The sequence below is a fragment of the Sphaeramia orbicularis genome, chromosome 12 (genome assembly GCF_902148855.1).
Source record: "Sphaeramia orbicularis chromosome 12, fSphaOr1.1, whole genome shotgun sequence".
NCBI lineage: Eukaryota > Metazoa > Chordata > Actinopteri > Kurtiformes > Apogonidae > Sphaeramia > Sphaeramia orbicularis.
Window position 1 is genome coordinate 49930200 of NC_043968.1, and position 20332 is coordinate 49950531.

Sequence of the window (20332 nt, forward strand, 5' to 3'; positions counted from 1 at the left end):
TTTTTATGTTTTTTTGTTTTTTGTTTTTTTTTACTTGATTCACAAAGCAAGCACATACGGTGGTGGACTGATACATCTGATTCCAAAGGACACTATGGAGAATGCTTGCAGTGTTTTACAAGGAGAGGAAATTTCAGTGCACAAAAAAGGCTGTCGTAAAATCAAGTAGAAACATTTATAAATTATCTACAAATGGATCAAAGTACAAAAAGAGCTACAGCGTTCAGAGACACTATACCCACCGACGAGTTAATGATTTAGTACTGGGACACAATAATATTTAAAGTTTGCAACAAACTGATGCAAAAACAATAAACAGCTTTGGAAGAAAAGAATCAGATGTAAACCTATTGCCAGCTGAACATTTCTTACATTCCTTGTGCACAAAGCTTCTCATTTCATTGCATTTTTCTAAGAGTACACAACAAAGAGAGGAAACCCTGTTTATTTCTACACTGAACACAATGTCAGCTGAGTCTGTGACTCATCTACAGAGTGCAACAAAACATCTGGGTCAGTCGGAGATTAGGTGTGAAGAGACAAAAACGAAACAGGACAGAATCCTTAAATTATTAAAGCTATGAGAAAAAATACCCCTCCAGCACTTCTTTTACTCTCTACACCAGCACAAATAAATCAGCACCTTCTCTTATCGGTACATGTGTTCACATATTCCCATTCTCTTGTACAATTGTCTCATGTAACGCCTGAAAAAAAGTGAGATCATGGGTGAAGTCATCACATAAATACATTTTCATCATTTCTGTGGATAAATGTATGATAAACTATGATATAAAGAGAACATTTGGGTTCTTTTTGTCTTTTTTTTCTTTCACATTTCATTGCTTCTGAAGTGATTTTCCCTTTGTAAATAAACCACAGATTGTCAAATTACAAGGATATTACCAAATTGAATATGGTTATCGACATTTTATACTTATTTTATTTATAAGTATACATCAATAATGTTATTTTTTTGTTTGTTTGTTTAATTCAACTGCAAAATGACTCATTAAACAAAAGTTCTGAGTCAGTATCACACACACATAATTTAGATCCAGTTGTTTTCTCTCCATGCTGCCCTGTTTGTCCTAAAATCAAAACCTGGAGGGGAATCAAGTTGTTTTTGCTGATCTAATTGCAATTACCAATGCAAATCATTAAGTGGCATTGTGCAATTAACTTTATTTGTTTGTGAAGACTCAACTAACGCAATTAAAACAAAAACACAAACGAAGGATAAACTTAGTGCGCAACTGGAACAACTTTTAAAGCCCTCAAAAGAGACAGATTGATTCACTGATTATTATGTAGTCAGTTTTAATAATATGCGCCTTAAATGCAATAAAATATCTGATTTATGTCATATTGTCATTGTTTCAATCTTTGTACCAAGATAATTTAGTTTAGAAATTAATAAGTCCAATAATTTTATAATTTCAGGGAGAAAAAGAGCTATAGACCTTAATGTTTAGCTTGTGTGTGTGGGGGTGGGGGGTTTACCCAATTTCTTAATCACAGGTATTTTGTCTAATTACTGTTAAGATTTATTCAGAACTGACTGCAATACTCTAATCTGTGGCTCCTCATAGAAACAGCAGCTCCCATAAAAGTGAGTATGTTTACATGCACATTAAAATTCCACTATTATTCAGATTTTGACTGGAATCCCATAAATGCATATTCCATTACTTATTCCAAACGAGGCCTTTTTCTGAATCAAACATGTAGGATACGTTGATATTACTCCGCTTTTATGAGTAGTATTTGGACATCCATGCAGCATATCAATGAATGCATGAATGAATGAATGAATTTATTTTTGGTTTGTACATCAATCATTGCACTTAGTACAATAATTATAATAAACAAAAAAAAAAAAAAAAGAAATAGGCTAGAAGCAAAAGCTTTTTTTTTTTTGCCTATCCTATTCACCTGATACTCTGCTTACATTAAATTAAATGTATTTGGAATGAAAACAAAGATTGTGTCTGATAAAGAGGGATGCTCCAAAGAAAAGTCTACATTTCTGATCGGAAGGAGAAAACACACAGGGGTTGGACAAAATAATGGAAACACCTTAATAAATCAACAAAATATAATTTAATATGGTGTAGGTCCGCCTTTTGCGGCAATTACAGCCTCAATTCTCCGAGGTATTGATTCATACAACTTGTGAATTGTTTCCAAAGGAATTTTAAGCCATTCTTCAGTTAGAATACCCTCCAACTCTTTTAGAGACGATGGCGGTAGAAATCGACGTCTTACTTGAATCTCTAAAACTGACCATAAATGCTCAATAATGTTGAGGTCTGGGGACTGTGCCAGCCATACGAGATGCTCAACTTCATTAAAATGTTCCTCATGCCATTCTTTAACAATTCTAGCTGTATGGATTGGGGCATTATCATCTTGAGGTGAAGGTGTTTCCATTATTTTGTCCAAACCCTGTACCTACTGTTAAACTTTATTACAGAGGATATGAACAGGTTTGTAAATATGAGCAAATAATGAAGAACCAAGCTCTTAGAGATGATGGAAAAGTGAGGTATGAACACGAATACTGGACTAAACAGCATATTTGGAATATTGTCATTTGGACTGGGGCTAAAAACTGAATATTAGTGTGCATGTAAATATAGCCACAGCAGAAAGAGTGAAACAGCATCAGAACGTCTATGTATATTTAATTTTATAGATTTGGACATAGAAGCTGTAATCAGTACTGGGCTTCCTGTCATTGGTGTCAAAGTGTAATAGAAGTATCTCTACTCTCACCACTGCATGAGCTTAGATGTACTTTAACTCAACTCAGAGACCATAAAGCTTTACCAGTTTCCATTTCCCATAATAATTACAGTAGTAGTTATGCTATTTGGCTGTGAAAGTGAATAATCTGCATTATTTAAAGGTGTAAATGGTTAAATAAAGAAAAAAGAAAGGGGAGGATTGCATTGGTGTTACAAAATGATAGGATAGGAATAATGTCAAATCTGGTCTAGTTCAGATTTATTACGTATAAGCATTTAGTGGCGTAAATCTACTAGACATAAAATCCCGATCTAGCTAGTTATTCAGGCTTGGTTTAAACTTCACTCTCTGTGTTTTTTTGACGTGAGACAACTCAATTCAACAGTGCACAGGCGATGGAGGTAGCAGCACATCACTACAGATCACAGGACAGCTAAGTACATGTCCTCTCCTTCAGAAAAGAAAAAGAATGAACAATAAATATGAAAGGTGCAAAACAGGAATGCAGTCACACACAACCTTACACACACACACGTACACACACACAGGCACACAAAACATCGTTAACCAATCATCAGACACAACAACACCCACTTTTGTGCAAGAGGAAGACAGACACACAATTTAGTCTTGAACTAGGCGTTTCATGACAGTCTGACAGCGAGGACGACAAACATCTCTGCTCTTATTCGCTTTTCAGAAATGACAAAGCACAAGCAACCCGTCACTGAACAAAAAACCTGTAAATCAAGCTTGTCAAATGTAATTAAACGAGGAAAGTCGTGCTCTTTTTGTTTTCATAAAGGCCACTGAGACAGCTTAGCTTGCCCGGTGTTTCTCTCACACTCTTATTAATGCCCTGTTGCTAATCTGCAATTCCTTTTGAATTCCTTCCATCAAAAAAAAAAAAATTAAATAAATAAAATAAAAAATACCCTCCCTCCTGTTGAATCACGGGTAAAATGTTCCCTTTTCTCCCCACGTGCTACCTTTCATTGATATTGCACCAAATAAAGCCTTTTGTGTTAGCAGCCAGCATTGCTTCACAGAATGCCTCAATAACAGTGTAGTCTATTTGTGATGTTCTTAGAGGAGTATACTGTCTGTTTTCTTGTGTTAACATCAATACTCCACAAAAAAATGTCTGTTTTTTTTGCTGAGAAAAGCCTTTTGGAAACTTGTGTAACCATATGCTTTGTATTCACAGCTACCCTGCTTGAAATAAATGCACAAGTGAAATTTCTTTGACTAATGCTAAAGAAAAGAGAAAATACATGTCATGAAAATCCTAGTTAGTTTTTTTTTTCCTTCTTTTTTTCATTTTAAGTATCCCTTGATTTAAAATACATCACAGTAATATGTTCTTGTGTCTGTGGGTGACCTCTCTCTTGTTTTTGGCACTGCACTGTACATAATTCAGTTGATTTGTATCCATCACCAAACATGAATAATTGTTTCACTGGTTATATTCAAATAGGCTCATACAGTCCAGAAGACAAAGCTCACATCCTCTCTGTCATGTGGATCCGAGTTGATTGTATGGATGCAATATACAGAGCCCAACGTGTGCGTTTATTGTACATTATTTGTCTTCTATTTCACAGGGGACAGTCTCTTCAGCAGCTTCTTCCCCTTCGACAGCAGCCCCTTCTTCTTCTTGTTTGCCAGGTCATGAGGGTCCCGGGGATCCAGCGTGGGGATGTGGGGGCCCCTCGTGGGGCTGAGGGGTCTCATGGTACCCGGGAGGAGGGGCCGGACAATGGGGGATGGCGCTCGGACGGGTGTGGTGTCATTGTTGACCGTGTCTGTGGTTTCTGTGGTGACCTGAGGAGAGAAGCAGCGGGGAGGTGTGGAGGCATGGGGCAGCGAATTACAAAGGAAACAACATTTGACCTACATTCTACGGCCTTCACCTTTAAAAAATGTACTTGATCAAGTTAGTGTAGGTTTTCAAACTGTGTCAACTGTTCTATTAAAGTCAAGGGATAGTGCTAATTATAAACATCCTTCAAAATTTGAACAGTTTTTGCTCTGTTTCACTCATCTAATTTTCAAAAACCTGGAGTTCATTACGAACAAATATCTCAAATAAAATATACTGAAGTAGATTAATTAAAAAGAAAAAACTATATGGACAAAAATACTGGCACACATTACGCCTTCAACTTGTAGGACTTCCCATACGTATTGATTTTATATTATCGAGATAAAATGTTAATGTCAGTTGTTGATAATTGTCACAATAAATGTTGAGTTAATATTTCGTTAAGGTTTAAGGGCTGATTTTTCTTCTTGAGTGAGAATTGAAGAAACTGTGGTTACTTGTGGTTTAAAATCATTATTTATGGTCAGAATGGGACAAACAGTTCTGAAATCTAGATGTAGAACATGTAAAACAATTAAAACAGTGAGTAATACAAACATAAAATGACAAACATACATATAACCCTAAAGACAAAATAAAAAAAAATATTGCAATATTTGATGCAATATAAATTTACATTATGACATTTGTCATTTGAAATTTGTCAAAGACGGAAACACCGGCATTCAATATGTCCCAATACTTTTGTCCATTTAGATTATAATAACCTCCAATGAAGAAGTTTATCAGTAAGCAAGTACAAAGCAAGAAAGATCCTAGTCTTTTTTTTTTTTACTATTATTAACGTCCACTTAAAGAGTAATTGGACATTACTATTGTCTAAATTGGCAACTTGTCTATCGGCTTCTAAAATAAAATAAAATAAAATGTATTGTTAAACACAGTTGCAGTAATATAACTTATGTCTTTATCTGAGGACCAAAACTGCATGTTAATTTGCACTTAGAATCATGTCAGTTCGTATTTCCAGTTACAATATGGTGCATTTACACTGCTGATTAAAAGCTTACATAAATTAAATATTGTTTAAGTTGTGCAGCCACTAAATTTAAACATAACCACAGAAGAAGAAAAAGATGTGTAACTTACAGAATGATGTATGCTTTCAATTCAAGTTTCATTCACTACTTAAATAAAACAGTCAAAGTCTTTCTTTGTCTTTGAAATTGATAGAATGAAGGTGTAGCATATTTTAGCCTATTCTGGTTAAGTGTATTTTCTCAGATATGACCCGTGAAAATGTGTTTCTGTCTTTTGGTTCTGCTCGTGTGGAGGTTTCACACGAGAAATATCATCACACACAAACACACTGTACGTAATGCAGAAAGAAGAAAAACTGACGAGGAAGCCATCGAATGTTGAGAAGGAACATTAGCACACCACAGAGCCGAAGAGATTCACCATCAGGAGGCCATGAGGGAACATAGAGTACGATCATATACAGTACAACACCCAGGGACACAACTGTAGATACCAGCCTTCTCTTCTAATGCATTAGCCAGATACACACAGGTCAGATTTCACACTTGATGTGGTAGCGTATGAGATGGGAGTTGAATTGTTGGAGATGAATCATAAACTATTGAGCTTTTGTGTGTAATTTGCACTTTTTCATACTTGTTTTAGTCAAACTGAATCAGGAACAGATGTTATATGTTTCACCTACATCAATCCATTACAGGAACACTCGACAAGTGCTTCCATAATGTTAGATTCGGTATAAAAATCTTTTCCAGCTGTGTGCATTAGAGCCACGAGTTTGGTATCTCAAGTTGCTGACTTACTGTACAAGGCAGACAGAGCCATTTATGGTGTGAAATGAACAATCTTCTTCTGTTTGTTTGTTTTGTTTTGCCAAGCGGGTGAGGAAAAACAAAAAAGAAATCAGATGTGGCAGCATCGTCACTGTTGGTAAAACCCACACCACTATGAAAACTGAAAACAACAACAACGCCAACAACAACACCAACACACATGGACACAGAGCGCAAAAAGAAATGTTTTTAATATCCAATTTTTTTCTTTTATTGTTCAGTTGTAACAATACAGTATGGATGTCTCAGCGCTGTGGTTAGTTTAGTCTGTCGAGCTCAGAGCAAACATGGCATATCCACTGTCAACAGGGCTGAAAAATAGATTGTTTGATGTGTGTGCAATATACATAAAGAAACAAAGCCTCTTTAAGGAAATACAGCAGTCGAGCCAAGAACTTTATAAAATGTATCAAGTTATACTCTGAAAAAGGCATGCTTTAATTTATTTCTGTGTCATTGGGTAGCAATTTGTATGTGTTAATAAAGCACTTACTATAATTATACACAATAACCACAATTTGATTTTGTGTTTCAGTGCAAAGAAGTACCAAATTATCATGTGTACGAAATGAGTTGAGCCTTTTTCAAGTCCTCCTTTACCAGTGCTACATGCATAAATCACCCGCAGAGCCTCTCTCTGTCCATGTCAGGCTTTGCTTCTTCCTTTCTCTGAGACTCAGAAAGGTGTTAAACTGGGTTTTTGTCCCCTTTTCCAAAGGGTGAGGGAGGGGGTTGTTAGTTTGTATAGAGTCACCACTGTCACCACATGGACAAACACACACAATGAACAGCACACAGACGGCAAGTGGAGGAAGCAAGAGACGGAAATCAAGAGAGAGGACGGAGGATGGATGAACACAGGGCCTAGCGCTGAGAGCGGCGATGATGATGTACCCGTTTGCCCTCTGAGATGGAGGCGGCGGAGTTGGCAGGGGGCCGGTTGGCAGGCTCTTCCTGGGGGTAGTGGGATGGAGTATCCGTCAGATACACCTCCACGTCATCAGGCACTTCTTCCAGGAAGTTGGAGGGAACCAGACCGCGGTGGCCGTTTATCTCACCCTGAGGGCCCGAAATGAGAGAAAAGGATTAAACACAGTCGGTGGAGAAAAGAGAGATGATGCCTCAGCCGTCTGAGCAGCTCTGTAAGAGGCGCAGCGGCAACCTCCAGGGCTGAAAAATGACGCCAACAACCTGGTGCCAAAACCTGTAGTTCTTCGACTGGCCACATGAGGCCAGCTGCAAAAGCAACTCAACCCTGACAGATTATATTACATTAAAACTGCAGAACCAGGCTGCCAGCCTCCTGAGACCCAAGGAAGTACAAGTTTAGCTTTTTTTACATTAAATAATTGATTGGAAACAAAATAATGCAACAGTTTTTTTTTCAGATACATTTTTTTTTCATGGAATGTCCTTTGCAGTGGACAGTTCTGTTTTTTTTTTTAATATATATTTATGAAAAGCTGTAAAACTCTTGTCCCCTATCAACAACAAAAATGCATTGCTGGGTCTCAAGAGGATATAGTAGATTTTTATTTATTTGCTGTGGTATGTGGTATTACTTGTATGTGGTATCGTGCACTACAGCACTACATCCAGACACCAATACCTTATCTGCCTTCCTTTATTACCCAGACAACCTGCTTGAAACCTCATTTTGTGTTTGAATAACAGGCTATGTTACGTGCAATATTGTTCTCTGTCATTAATTTCACACTTCATGAAAACCACATATGTGTGATGTTTTGTTTTTTTTTAACTCACCTGTGTAAATTATGTTAAGGCTTAAAATTATGCATGATTATGAGCTGTTTTAACAGTTAGGTGCTGTCACAAGAGACTAATCAGTAAGTGTGACTGACAGCTTGTTTACATGTTGAGTCTGACATCCTGAGCTTCTGTTTAATGAGTAAATATGTTCTTATCTCTACATGACAGCCCCCCTTTTGTTGTAGTTATTAGATTATACTAATACACATATCAAAGCATTTTCGTATGCGCATTATTGAAGAAGTATCCTGGCGCTACCTTAGAGTACATAACATTAACCTATACTGTCTGCTAACACAACATAGCTAATGTTAGCACTCTTTTAGTATCACACATGGCTATACTGTCTGTCAAATAACAAGTTTATTAATGTAGTTGTAAATGACATGAAGTTGACATTATTGTGGTCTCACAAAGTAGCGTTAATCAATTTCGCACAAAGCTGATATTACATGGGAGAAGCAAACAACATTTACAACATTGACGCAGGTAGTCTGGTTGGTGTTTTCAGGAAGTGAGCAGAAAGATTCACCCAGTCTTTTGCACTTTGTCTTCTCTTTGTTCTGTTTATGCTGCGACAAATTATTTCCCAGCCTGGGAGTAATAAAGTATTTCTGATTCTGATCCTGATTTCCTCCACAAACTCCTCTCGCCTAAAAAGGATATCACGGTGGCTATATCTACAGGGTGGGGAAGCAAAATTTACAATATTTTGAGACAGGGATTAAAAGACAGTGTATGACCAATTAGTTTATTGAAAGTCATGAGAATTTATTTGCCACAAGAAAATTTACATAATAGAAAATGTTTTTATTCTATGTGTCCTCCTTCTTTCTCAATAACTGCCTTCACATGCTTCCTGAAACTTGCGCAAGTGTTCCTCAAATATTCGGGTGACAACTTCTCCCATTCTTCTTTAATAGTATCTTCCAGACTTTCTAGTAATAGTTTTGCTCATAGTCATTCTCTTCTTTACTTTATAAACAGTCTTTATGGACACTCCAACTATTTTTGAAATCTCCTTTGGTGTGACGAGTGCATTCAGCAAATCACACACTCTTTGACGTTTGCTTTCCTGATTACTCATATGGGCAAAAGTTTCTGAAAAGGTATGGATAATAGTGTTAGGTATGATTATGACATCAATATATGTTTGGTTTCAAAACAATTGACGCAGTGCCTGCTGAGAAAAAACAACTAAATGTTCATTGTAAATTTTGCTTCCCCACCCTGTACATCCTTTATACAGTCTACATTACAGGTAGAAGTGGTTATTGATGACTATTAAACACATTTTACTGTAATGTGCATATTATTCCACAGAGCTACAATCCTAAATTTACCTGGTATTCAATTTTCTCTTCTCTGAGTTTCTTTCCGATTTATAAACAACAGCTTTTTGCCTTTTTCTGCCTTTGTATGATAGAAAAAACAGTGTGATAGGAATCAATGGGGACAATGCATTTGGTGCTCTTAACCACTCTAGTAATGGGTGACTATAATAAAAAATAATATTCAATGGTTTTATTCTCCTACAACAGAACTTGTGGCACAAGTTTCAAGTACCTCTCTCTGGTGTTCACACACATCTGTTTAAAAATGATTTACTGTTTTACTGAATTGCCTTCTGCTGTTTTCTTTATCTCCCATGATCCACATTTCTCATTTTATTCACTTCAATTATTATTTAGACTTTATTGCTTAATGAGTGTCCTTGCTATTGTTTTTATCACTAGTGTTTTTTGTTATGCTCTAGATTATAATGCAAATTAAATGAGCATTCAACTGATAAATGAATTCATTATTAATCTCGAGTTTCATAATTTAAATTTTAATAACAAACACCTTTCTTCCAGTAACACAAAAATCTGCAGTTAACCAGTTAACAGTAAATGTCTATGATGCAAATAATTTTTTTCCCTGTTTTCCTCCTCTCTTTAGATGCTGTAGAGCTTGGTTAAAAAATAAGGGCCAATCCAGACTATAGTTGTGCTTCAATACAAAGGGCAGATAAATAAACATGGACAGGTAGGACTCACATTGTAAAACCCGTCTTCATCGATATCTCCAAACACAGCGATGATGTCGCCAGCGGAGAAGGTCAGCTCAGCCTATGACGACACAGAGAACAAGATATAAAGAGAATATGACCCTTGTAAAGGTCATTACTGTGAATCATAGCATGAGGTTTTACTTTGATTCAGTCTAGATTCATTACAAGAAGGAAATGTGGAATTCCTTTATATCCTTTATTTATACATGAACATTGTTTTGTTTCCATATTTCACTGTGATATCTTTATTTTTAATATGATAGTACAGTTTGTCGATGCAGACACTGAATTCAAATCTGCATATCTAAAAACAGTGTATGATGAGGAGTATCAGTTTATTCTTGTTGTGCTCTGATAAAGCACTCATCCTAGTATTGTATTGTAAGTAACCTGAGTCCTTAGCAGTGATACCTCAACATCGACATTAGGGGAGCTCTCTCGGGGGTCATAGTCGTACAGAGCCACCATCCTCCTCGAAGCCTGATCTCGACGGAGGCCTCTTCTGTTCTGCTCTGTGTTCGTGAGAAAAAAAGGTCACAGTAAATATTTTCTTTCATGTTCTGGGTTCCAATATTTAAGTTTTCAGTCTGTTTGTGTAAGTAGGTAGTCACATTGTGTCATACCTATCCGGTCCACAGGGGTACTGAGGGGCAGGAAGCCCTGTTTGATGAGCTGGTCCATAGTCTCGTCATCCTCCGCTCGGATCTCTGACACCATGTTACAGGGGATCAGCCCCATCCTCCCCCTTACTTCCCCTCTGTAAAACCCATCTGTGTCTTTATCACCGTACACCTGGTGGATAAGCAAGTGAAAGAGTGATGTTTAGATCTCTGAAAACCACATGATTTCCAAAGAATAGTTTGGGGTGGTCATTAGAAGCCCTCTGGAAGAGATATTAAGTTGTTTTTCAACTGGAATGGTAGAGTTATAAAACATACTCATGTGTATTATAACCAGTTTCATCGTCAAACAAGCACGGCTCTGAACAATTTCAATGGTCAATTAAGGACTGTACAAAATTATTATATATTTTTAATGACTTTGGTGCACCACTGACAGCTGCTGCAGTAAATAAAATGTCTTTCACTGCAAAAACAGAGCTTGACGGCTGCACTAATACAGCAGTTTGAAAATGCAAAATCCACACTTGTAGGCACTAAACAGAGAAACTGTTTTATTTATTAGCCTTAACGCTCAAAAATAAAAATGAAAGAGAGAAATGTATGAAAACTGATTTGATTGAAAAGATGGATGGAAGTGAACAGCCAATAAACAAGCTTCTTCAATGATACATAATTGAGCAATTAAAATTTTGGACAAGACACCAATAAGATCACTGTCCTGTTCTAAAGAAATGAAACTTGATCATTTTTGAGCATGTCATTAAATTTGCCTAAAACTAAAAATCTGTATATGGCTGTTCCACTGTTTGTGAAACTCAAACTAGATTCTAACTGAAATCATTTTCACTGAATCTGAATTATTTTGTTCAGAGGCCACAGCCATATTGCTATGAATTTCTCAGTGCGTCTTGCTCTGTTGTATTTTTATTGTAATGTAGTTTGTCTAGTCATTGTATTCTGCAGTAATTGTGTTTGCATTTTGTACAGTTTTGTTTATGTCATTGAGTTTTATATACTAAAAAAGCCCAGCAAGGCACGGGCATTGCAAATTAGCTTAGGCTATAAATGCTTGGATATGTGGCAATAATCTATGCTGCATAACGGTCTCTGTGCCAATAAACACTACATATATAAATCTCAGTGTGCAATATTTAGCAACATCCAGTGGTGAAATGGAGGACTACATTTCTCCTACAATGGGTGCAAAAATTTGTCACCCTTGTCATTCGGTTTCATCATTTCTGGGATTTTAGTTAAAAGTATATTAATTCTATTCTCGTGAGTGACAATAATGCCCCCTTAATGTTGGATGCCACCTGTTAAAAGTCTGTTTTGGGCTCATTCTAAGGAAATCCAAACACACATTGACTCTTATTTTCAGTTGTTACACCACAGAAAACATAATGATGTTTATGTTCCATTTCTTCAATTAAAGTTTCTTAAAACCCTCTAAATTGTACACAATGGGCTCCTAAAGCAAAACAAATTGCACTCAAATAGAATGATAATGTTCTGTATGTCAGAATATCAAAACATCTTAATTGTAAACTCCCACCCTTATGATCTGCCCCTCTTTGAAGGGCAGCTCCTCATCAGCTGCATCTGGATTTGGGGACATGGAAAGAGGATCGTAGTCAAAAAGGGCCACAAAGATCCGGAAAGAGTCCTCTGGCTCTGACTCATCATAGTACGTGGGTGAGCGGCGATCTCGATCCCTGTAGCCATCTTTAAAGAGAAAAATAGAACATTACATTGATATGCAAACACTGACAGAGCAACCAATGAAAGTGACCCAACACACAAAACAGGCGGGAAGGTTTGATTCTCATATATATTTAACAGTAATAACGAAAAAAGGGTTGTATAAATTAAATAAAAGAGCCAAATATCTATTGCTTACCAAAAATAGGCACTTAATATAAAAAGAGCCTGTTTGTGGTATCTGGTCACAAATCTGAGAAGATTTTAAGGCTTAGTCTTAAAATGTGTTTTCTTCAAATTGTGTGAATATTTGGTGACAAAACCAATTACTGCAGAAAAGACAAATGTGTGGACAGTGTTCGATATTTTAGACCAGGTTTCAAATTAAATGAAAAGCTTTTTTGCTTTTTTTTTTTTTTGGTTAGAGGATTTTCTTGTCTTGATGTATTTGTATCTTTCAGCATGCAGGCAGATTTTTGTAACCAGTCACATAGTTTACATACTTAAACCCACACATGCACCCACATACACTCCTACACCTTTCATGTATTCTTGTGTCCTTTGTGTCAGTTTTCATATGTGACTATGCAGTGAGCGACAAATGAGCAGCGAGACAAACTATGGTGCAAAACACAAAAGTGATTAATGGTCACAACACAACACACAAGACTCTGACATGCATAATACAGAAAAGTGACAATATGCACCTAAAGTTAATCAAACTGCATATTTAGTTGAATTCCTCAAAATATTACTTACTTCTAAAGATATAAAGCAAAGCCTTCAGAGTTTTGCAGAGTGAAGCTTGTTGTGAGCCTGCCATTTATTGACAAGTGAAGTGTGATACTGTATAGTCTGGCAAATGCTTTATTTTAAAGCTTGTAATAACAAGCATGATGCAAAACGGCTCCCATAAATGCATATGCCATCTTACAGAAGTGATAAGGGACATCTGAATCACCAGCAACTTATTTCAAACTCAAATGTCCAGAAAAAAAAAAAACGCAACGCAACGCAACGCAAAACATCTAACTAAATATTAATGCAGTGAGAGTGTAGTCATTCTCTAGCATCTAAGACCAATATATTTTTAATTCCATGCATGAATGCTTCATTTTCAGGTGTGGGTGTGTGGTTGGACCACAGGGGAAAGGGGTTTAGCAGGCATCTGGAGTTTCAGTGCAGTGAGTGAGGCATTCTCTGAGCAGTCAATCATGTTTCATCCGCAACTGTTGAAATGTTCATCCTGGACCCCAGGTTTGGCTTGCCAGTGGGTCTATCATTTCAGTGCAGTGTCGTCATGCTGTTCAACTGTAAGCATAATCATAACTTGTATTATTTAATTAAAGTAGAAACAAGCACTCGCATGTGTCCACAGCTACTTCTTTCCAGGTGCTTGTGGCATTTTGTTGCCGTGCTGTGGTGTTAAAGACAGGACTGCAGGCAGCAGCACATACCATGGGGAGACCGGGTGCCGCCCATGTGCCTGCGGGATGACCACGTCCTGTGCCGAGGTAGTTTGCCATAGTAAACATCCTCAGTGATGGGGGAGAGGTTTCCCTCACTGTTATTCTCAGAGGTTACCTCTACAGGAAACACCAATCAAAGTGTGGTGAAGTTACAATGCAAAGTTCAAGCTTCCCATCCCAAAATGTTAACTCAAGATTTGTGTTAGGACCTAAAGCAATGGCATTGTTGGAAACACAGAGAAGATCACAGGAAACAAACAAAAAAGTCCAGTGTAATTTGTTTGACAGAAGCGTTTTCTATTAAGCTCTAACTGTGCTCTCAAACAGCGATCACACCCTGTACCCAGAGTTCACTGCTCTGCCTTCAGGCTCATGCTAAAAACGTGTTTAGGAGGAACTGTTACAAATACTAGTTTGTTCCCAGTGAAATCAGATTATTAAATGGTTATGTTACCTTTTCAGGAATTTTTTGTACAAATCTATTATTAAATCTGATCAGAATTGCATTGTGTTAATGTGTTGTTATCTTTCTTTCTCACATATTTATCTGTGTGCTTGTTGTGCTGCAACCAGTTGTCCTGTATCAGATCTTAATCAGGACTGGAAAAAACTGAACAGACCTTAAGCTTTAAGTTGGTGATTTACTGGTTGGTAAACTTGCCTAGAACCGGACGGGAGAGAAATTTGACCCAGATTCTTAACTAGTATCAGAACAGGCAACATAGTACAACTATGGACACCATATTGAGGAAATAAAGGTGTAAAATGCCATGTGCAATTTTGTGTGCTTTTATAAAGACTAGGGTTTTAGGGCTGAACATAGATGACAACACTATTATCTATCAGTTGGAAAATCAGTCTGCTGGTGTAACAGGATAACTGCCCCCCTGGACAACTTTCCCCCCGGATAGAAGATGGTAGATATTACATCAAAATTATATTATACTGATTGCAATGTACAAATATTACATACATAAGGACATGTACCTCCTAAAAAAATAATAAATAAAAGGCGCTTTTAGTCTATCGGGGTATGATCCTGATGACAAGTAGTTGTGTACTTCCTGAATCTTCTCAGAAAAAGACAATGCACTATGGCACGATGCCATGGTGGTGGGGGTGGGGTGGCTTGTCTGGGGGGGGAGTTATTCTGTTACACCAGTACTCAAATGTGTTGAAAATTTGCTTACAACCCTAATTAGAACATCATAATTAGTCAGCATATTTTACATAACATTATAACACAGGCCTAGTCATTTCAACTAATTTCAATGTGGTGTTAATGTGGAAATGTTGTATATTATAGCTTTAAGCTTTTTTCAACAAATTACTTTGTGCAAGATTTAACTTAATGAAAAATATGAGAATATGTGGTGGTTCATAACCACAGAGGTGATCTGGAGACAAAAAGAAGCTCATGAGGGTTTGAACACAGCAACACACAGTACAATACTATGGCACAGAAAACAAACTCATCTCCACTGTCCCATACTGACCAATGGAAGGGACCATCAGGGGTCGCCTCTGAGGACCACCATGATGAATTCTTCTCCCTGTGTCCCGGTCATGACGGCCTCCGGCAGGATTGTTTGTCTAAAGTGCAAATAAGCACAGAAAACCTTCACAAACATTTAGCACTCATCAGTTGCTCACAGGCATGTGGACATACTTGCATACATCATGTGAAGAAACACGCATTAGCATACTTATTTGTGTACTGTGTGTAAACAAAATCATGCAGCACTCACAGGCAGACACACTGAAACACAACAGACACATACGGGAGACACAAACACAAGCACAAGCCTGCAGAAATCGGACCAAAGTGAAGCAATACTGTTATAATGATTGACCTTTGACATTTGTTACCAAATACATCCATGTCAGAGAAAATAACCTGCAGTGTGTTGTCTCTCTGAGGAGTGGTAAAGTCTCTTCCTGTGTCTCCATCATGCTAAAACAAATCTAATCTCACAGATGTCAATTTGTTTCTATGGTGCATAAAAATAAGTCTATTTTTCTAGCAATCCTTAACAAGGCAAAACATCCATGTCAAGCCTATGGGGATCATCTCAACACACTTCTGACCTTTCTTTCATCTGGAGCCAGAGGGCCAAATATATCCATGCATGTGTTTCTTGCCTTAGTGCAATCTGTTTCTTTGTCATGTCCATCATTGCTCTGCTTTAGCCACGCAGATGTGCACTTCTAGTTAATACAATCACTGATGCACTAAGTTGTTGAATGTAGGCAATATTATTGTAGCATGTTTAATTTCCATGCTTACTACAGCAATACAGTTTGTGATTACTGGGTTAAATAAGTCATTCTAATCCCATACACTTTTTTGTCAAATTCAGCACATATCACCTCACACTCCACTAGCTGTTGTTCTATATGCGCAATAAAAAAAAATCTATTGTTTGTGCACATGCCTAGCTCTGTAAATAGGAGAGAAGCTTGAACCGATCCATACAAAGATGTTCCAGGCTGGGACACTGATAGACTGTATTTCCATATAATTGTCAAATTAATCGTTGTGAATTTATGAGATGCAGCAAAAAGTGTGCATGAAAATTTGTAGTAAGTGTGCTTCCATCAGAGGATTTGGAGCAAACAAACCAGCAGTGAAGAACAAAGTAGAAGAAATACATTTTGTTGCTGATTCCCTTCCAAAGTGGCTGTGATGCTGTTTTTTTTTTGTTGAGACTGAAGAATAACGAGAAGGATCATTCACTGCCAGTAAGCGACTATTAGTTCAACCGTTACCCTTTGTGCTCCAAAAAGCAAAGATGGTGACGAGCAAAATGCACAAGTCCTCTTGTTTAGATTATATGGTATGTGTACATGTTTTGCTTTCCATATGGTTTCTGCACACTGAAGTTTTAAGTACATTAACTAAAAAGACAAAAACTACCTCAGACTATGATAATTTTTGTCATTTCATCAAGCTTTTAAGATGCAATGGCTTAAAAATACAATGATAGAAACAGATTATGTTTCTCTACTTGGTGCTGAAATATTTCAACCCAGCCAACCTTTGTCATTCCAACCCAATCTCCTTTGTTATATCTGTTTTCTGTTTGATGTTGTTACTTCATTAAAACATAACACACACGTCAGAACATCAAATGCAAGTCAAGGCAGCAGTCTCAGTTGAAGTATCTGTGCCTGTGCAGTTCATTACATAATAATAGATTTGGGTGTTTCATGACTATTGGGTTGAGAATAAGTGCAAAGAACTGCACCTTGGGTGTGTTGTGCGAGTTGCGTCGCCGTCCCTCTTCCAGCTGCATCTCAGAGTACAGCTCCTCCTCATCCTCTTCCATGATGTCAGACAGGTCAGAGCCCCGGCTGCTTTCGCTGTGATAATCTTCATTGTGACTATAGTGAGGCTTTTGGCAGTCACACAAACAAATACAAACACACAGACACAATTGTGTAAGTCCACATACATATAAACATGCACACATTCATATGAGCACCTAAACATGGATGACAAACACACTCCTATAAGCACACACAGACACATAGGCACAGAGTGTAGGCATGCATTACCCAGACATGCATGCACATGCACACACACAAACACACTCACACACACACATGGCAGGTAAAACTTCTAGATTGTCGCTACTTTTCCTACCGGCCTCCCCAACTCAGAGCCTCTGAGGAACTCATCAACAGAGGGTCCTCTCCGACGGATTCGCGCAAATCCTTCCTCATCTTCCTCTTCCTCATCCGAGTGATGCTGGTGAAATGACTGACCCTGCTCTCCGTACCTGCCTGGCCTTCTGTCCCCCTGAAAATATGCAAGAAAAGTGCTTAAAGTGAACCACGGTTACCATGGACTGACAATGGAACTAGATCAGTGTTGGCTACTGCATCTGGATCCAGATTTGTTCATTTTTGTGTGAGTTTATATTAATCACAGTATTCTAAATATTCTTTTGCACTCAATCAGGTCATTTATACAAAGAACTTTTCAAATTATCTGACCATTTCTGTCACAACTGGTTTATGTAGGCACAGAGTGTTGTTCCTTTTTCACTACCTGTTTAAATAACAGTGTAAATGTAACTACAAAACAGAAGGAGAGGATTTCAATCAAACCTTGCCACTTTCTGCTGCCACCCTCTGTGCTGCTTCTCGGGCGATGGCTTTGGCAACTGTGTCTGGAATAAGTGTGCCTCGAGGCTGTGGAAGGATCCTCTGAGGGGAGGGGGATCGGGGGTTAGGTGGCGGAGGGGCCTCCAGCATGTGGCCTTGCATGGGCTGGGATGAGGGAGAGCGTGTGGGGTCCCAGCCCGGCTGGCCAGGTGGAATAGCTCCTCCATGATGGGCTGCCTGCTCTTTGGCATCCAGGTCTCTGGCACTTACTGGTCTCTGAGGTATAGGGTGGGGTTGGTGGTGGGGTAGCAGAGGCAGTTGGTGCTGTGGCCTGGGACCTTGGTGGGGTGGGTGAGGTTGAAGATGTAAGGGCTGCGGCTGACCATGTGGGGGTCGAAGCTGTGGTTGTGGGGGCCCTCCTGGATGAGGCAGCCGTGGGTGGGGTTGTGGGTGTTGAGCGTGGGGTGGGAGTGGTTGTCCGTGCGCCTGAGGTGGAGCAGGAAGCTGGGCCTTGGTATGGGGAAGATGAGGGGACTGGATGTGGGGTGGAGCGTGTGGGTGAGGAGGGGGGCCTGTGTGTTGGTGCATTGGTGGGGGCAGAGCAAGTGGAGGTAGAGGCACGAGCAGGTTGTTTGGAATGACGGCGACTTGGGAGTCCTGGGAATCTCCCTGCACTGACAGTGTCCTGACAATGACTTCCCGGGCCTCCAGGCACTGAATCCTCGTCAGCTCGACGGTGACGTAGTCTGCCATTGGGAACATCACCTCAGCTATCTGTGTTAAAAAGACAACCCAGTCAGAAAGATAAACAAACAAAGAGCAGAAACAGCAACACAATGGAATCTGAGTAGGCAAAAGAAAAAATACATCCAATAACTGTATTCAGACCAAAGACAGAAAAAGAATTTAAACTAAAAAGGTTTTAATGTAATGATTTAATAATCTGACTGCAATAAAACAAAAAAAGTAAGGACTGTTCTTTTCAATGTTTATGTCAGTGTCGGTGAATGTATTTTTATTTTTCACTTTGTACCAAACCAGCAGATTGTAAAGACAGAAAATACTGACACTTGACAGGATTTATAAAATAAATCCATCAAGATTTTATCCACATTAAATGGCCTTAGTTTTGGAAGAGCGTATGTGTGCCATCCATTTTTATTGAAAACTTCTATCTTTATATTGAAATGCTATCTGTTATCTGCAGTTGTATTCATGATTTATTATGCACACTACCCTCTGGTTCTATATATCTGTGTGGGCTGAGGAGCATTAGCTTTGATTTTAAATCAGTAATCAATATATCCAGTCCACCAGCATAATCATAGCATCATAATGATTCCATCACACTTTTATTATCCCTAACCTAAGGGTATATACTGATTAATAGTAGTTTGTAGCTCTGCCAATTGGGAATGAAAATTTTAATTTACATGCTTCTTTTTTCTGAAAGGCCTCTACTGTTTATCTTTTATTTCAATCTGTAAGTCAATGCTGAGAGACATGATTTAAAAAAAAAAAAAGCCAAAAAAGCCCCAGATCAGGGACTATTTATTGACTACAGACAGATGATCAATAAAAAGAAAAAACAAAATCTCAAGGTTTTGGACCTCACCTAGAACAGGTTCAATTATTTTTGGCAGTGATATGTAGTCTACTGAAGAGATGAACGCAATTCTTCCAAAACACTTTTTCCACACTTGGTGTTGTGATGATCATTACTATCTAATATACAATAGTCAATATCTAGTTCAACATCTCTCATAGGTGTTCAGCTGAGCTCTGACTGTGCATGGCATGTCATTCACATAACTATGATCATTACTTTTTTAATCAAACAGCTCTGTGGCCCTTCATGTTTTAAGGACAGGCATTATTATCTAGGAAGAGAATATCAGGTTTTTCCTTTAATTTGTCACGCATGGACTGACTTACTTTTGCAGACACCAGAGGGCGTGATAGACCTTCCTGAGATGTTAACACTGCCTGGCTTGAGAGACTTGTACTGATACGGATTTACCAGTAGGTGGCACTGCAAGGTGCACAGATAGCTATGATGACATAATGCCACATTCAAGAACAGAGGCCATGAGCATCCCATCTGTGATGTACGATGCCATGTTTCAACTAGACTAAACATGATTAAACATTTCAAG

At 38.2% G+C, this 20332-nt stretch overlaps 1 protein-coding gene across 1 annotated transcript in view; it reads right to left on the bottom strand.

Annotated features, from left to right (window-relative positions):
* Positions 1-3102: 3102 nt before the first annotated feature.
* The window catches only part of LOC115429654 (RIMS-binding protein 2-like), a 79272-nt gene continuing 62042 nt past the window's right edge, over positions 3103-20332 (bottom strand). Inside the window, 11 exon segments of the mRNA XM_030149290.1 lie at positions 3103-4575; positions 7345-7509; positions 10260-10331; positions 10685-10785; positions 10897-11065; positions 12452-12621; positions 14055-14183; positions 15563-15659; positions 17315-17461; positions 17713-17868; positions 18180-18950. Coding sequence (XP_030005150.1) covers positions 4345-4575; positions 7345-7509; positions 10260-10331; positions 10685-10785; positions 10897-11065; positions 12452-12621; positions 14055-14183; positions 15563-15659; positions 17315-17461; positions 17713-17868; positions 18180-18950 — 2208 coding nt within the window. The 3' untranslated portion in view covers positions 3103-4344.